The 2908-nt window shown below is 50.3% G+C and overlaps 1 protein-coding gene across 1 annotated transcript in view; it reads left to right on the top strand.

Annotated features, from left to right (window-relative positions):
* Positions 1-996: 996 nt before the first annotated feature.
* Positions 997-2908, top strand: part of LOC122546837 (nectin-1-like) — a gene marked incomplete at its 3' end in the record, with an annotated part of 7626 nt that continues 5714 nt past the window's right edge. The window contains exon 1 of the mRNA XM_043685467.1: positions 997-1407. Coding sequence (XP_043541402.1) covers positions 1359-1407 — 49 coding nt within the window. The remainder of the gene's footprint in view (positions 1408-2908) is intronic.

Genomic DNA, 2908 nt, shown 5'->3' with positions numbered 1-2908 from the left:
ACAATGATCCCTGGTCAAGTACAGCATGAGCACTTCCTGGTACGGTGATGGCTGAGTGGAATTCTCACTAGTTTGTTAATCCCGAGACCCAGGTAATGTACTGGGGACCCAGGTTCAAATCCCGCTACGGTGGGTTAAGGAATTTGGTTTCAATAAAAATCTGGGATTAAGAACCAAAAAATGAATCCATTGTTGGATTTTTTTTTAACTTAGATTACTTACAGTGTGGAAACAGGCCCTTCGGCCCAACAAGTCCACACCGACCTGCAGGAGCGCACCCAACCAGACCCATTCCCCTACATTTCCCCTCTGACTAATGCACCTAACACCATGGGCAATTTAGATTAGATTAGATTACTTACAGTGTGGAAACAGGCCCTTCGGCCCAACAAGTCCACACTGACCCGCAGGAGCGCACCCGCCCAGACCCATTCCCCTACATTTACCCCTTCACCTAACACTACGGGGCAATTTAGCATGGCCAATTCATTGTTGGGGGGGTAAGCCCACCTGGTTCGCTGATGTTTTTTAGGGAGGGTAATTGTCACCCTGACCTGGTTATAAAGTCCGACAGCACGGAGACAGCCTCTTCGTCCCAAACTGGTCCATGCTGGCCAAAGTGTCTGCCCACACTAATCCCCAGTTCCCTGCACTTGACCCATATCCTTCTAACCCTTTCCTATCCATGCAGTTGGCTGACACATGACTCCAGTCCCTCAGCAACGGGTGGCTGACCCTTATCGGGCCCTTCTGGGATGCCCAATAAATAAATAAAAGCCATGCCCGTGAACGAATGGGAGAGGAAACAAATCCGAATCTCAGTGCCAATCCCCAGTCGACACGGATCTATCGGCGGCTATAGAAATGCAGGAACATTGTCAGCTGCTGCCCCTGTCTGAGTCAGTCAGATGAAAGCAATTCCCATCCCCCCCAACCACCCCCTGCTGCCTCCTTCCCCTCTCTGTCCCACTTCCTGATTCATTTCCGTGGCTCAAGGCAGAGGAGAGGGTTTGCACTGTAACCCACGTCTCCCGCAGACCGATCCAAATCTCGAAGGGCGCTCGGATGCTTCTTTAAGCGAACTGAAGGGGCAGGCCAGGAACGTCAGGCGCTACTTCAATGCAGCTGGGCCAGGCGTTCCCAGTGGACCCTGGCTGGCCGGTACATTAGCGAGGGCTCCGAATCAAATCTGGGCGAGAGTTGATCCCGCGCCGTTCTGAGTCATTTTCGCTTCCCGATGCTGGCTGCGTCTCACAGAAGTGAAAACCAGCAGATGACAGATCGCTGGGTAAAAAACACTATCCACCTTCTGCACCTTCAAGAATAGGCTCTGGGCTACCGCAAATGAAGCACTGGCGATGAGTCTAATATGCCGGGTTCTGTTTATCCAGCTGGCTATATCCACAGGTAGGTCAACTCCCTCACTTCATCGCTCGCACTGACCTGTTCCCATAACCGTGGGGGGATTTAACCATTCCCAAAAAGGAGCAGCATCGGAAACAGGCCCTTTGGCCCATCCCGTCCATGCCAGCCAGTTGTCCTAACCCCAGCTTATCCCGTTTACAAAGTTAAAAATCACACAACACCAGGTTATAGTCCAACAGGTTTAATTGGAAGCACACTAGCTTTCGGAGCGACGCTCCTTCATCAGGTGATTATCGGATGAAGGAGCGTCGCTCCGAAAGCTAGTGTGCTTCCAATTAAACCTGTTGGACTATAACCTGGTGTTGTGTGATTTTTAGCTTTGTACACCCCAGTCCAACACCGGCATCTCCGAGTCATCCCGTTTGGACCGTATCCCTCTAAACCGATGCTGAGGAAGGGTCACCGGACCCCAAATGTTAACTCTGCTTTCTCTCCGCGGAACTGCTCAAGTTCTCCAGCAATTCCTGCTTTTGCTTCTGATTTCCAGCAACCATTTTCTTTTTCTCTCCCCTGTCTAAACCCTTCCTAACCATGTCCCCATCCAGATGCCTCTTAAATGTTGCAATTGTACCAGCCTCCACCACATCCTCTGGCAGCTCATTCCTGCCCCTCTAGTTCTGGACTCCCCCACCCCGGGGAAAAGACTTCGCCTATTTACCCTATCCATGCCCCTCATGATTTTGTAAACCTCTATAAGGTCACCCCTCAGCCTCCGACGCTCCAGGGAAAACAGCCCCAGCCTGTTCCGCCTCTCCCTATAAGCCAAGCCCTCCAGTCCCACTAGCTTCTTTGCAAATTATTTTTGCAGTCTAATAACAGTCTTCCTCCATCCTTCCAATAATAATCTTTGGTCCTTCCAGCCCTTGTTTTGAAGAGTGAGAATTGACATCTGAATAACGTGCCAAGTGTACAAAAATGTGGTCGTTGTCCAGGGGCAAAGTCAGAAATCGCACAACACCAGCTTCCAGTCCAACAGGTTTATGTGAAATCACAAGCTCTCGGAGCGCTGCCCTTCCTCAGGTGAAGTGCGTCTGATGTTACCCACCCCCCGTCCAACACCGTCTTTTCCACATCATTGTCCAGAGAGGCTTGAAGGGAGAAGTTAAGTGATTTGTTTTGGAAAAAAAAAAAGCAGGAATTGCTTGAGAAACTCAACAGGTCTGGCATCATGGGTGGAGAGAGAAACTGAGTAAATATTTAAGTCCAGTATTCATATTAGCTGGGAAAGTGCAGTACTTGCGAATTCAGGAGTGTGGGATAGGTGGGTGGATAAGTAGAGACAGAGCCGAGAGAGAGAGAGAGACAGAGCCGAGAGAGAGACAGAGAGAGATAGAGAGAGACAGAGAAAGAGAGACAGAAAGAAAGAGGACAAGGATACAGAGAGAGACAGAGAGACAGGGACAGAGAGACAGGGACAGAGGGACAGAGACAGAGGGACAGAAAGAGAGAGAGAGGGACAGGGAGACAGAGGCAGAGAAAGGGT

Source organism: Chiloscyllium plagiosum, unplaced genomic scaffold (genome assembly GCF_004010195.1).
Source record: "Chiloscyllium plagiosum isolate BGI_BamShark_2017 unplaced genomic scaffold, ASM401019v2 scaf_8869, whole genome shotgun sequence".
Lineage (NCBI taxonomy): Eukaryota > Metazoa > Chordata > Chondrichthyes > Orectolobiformes > Hemiscylliidae > Chiloscyllium > Chiloscyllium plagiosum.
Note: the sequence above shows the minus strand (reverse complement) of the source record. Positions and strands in the feature narration are given on the sequence as shown.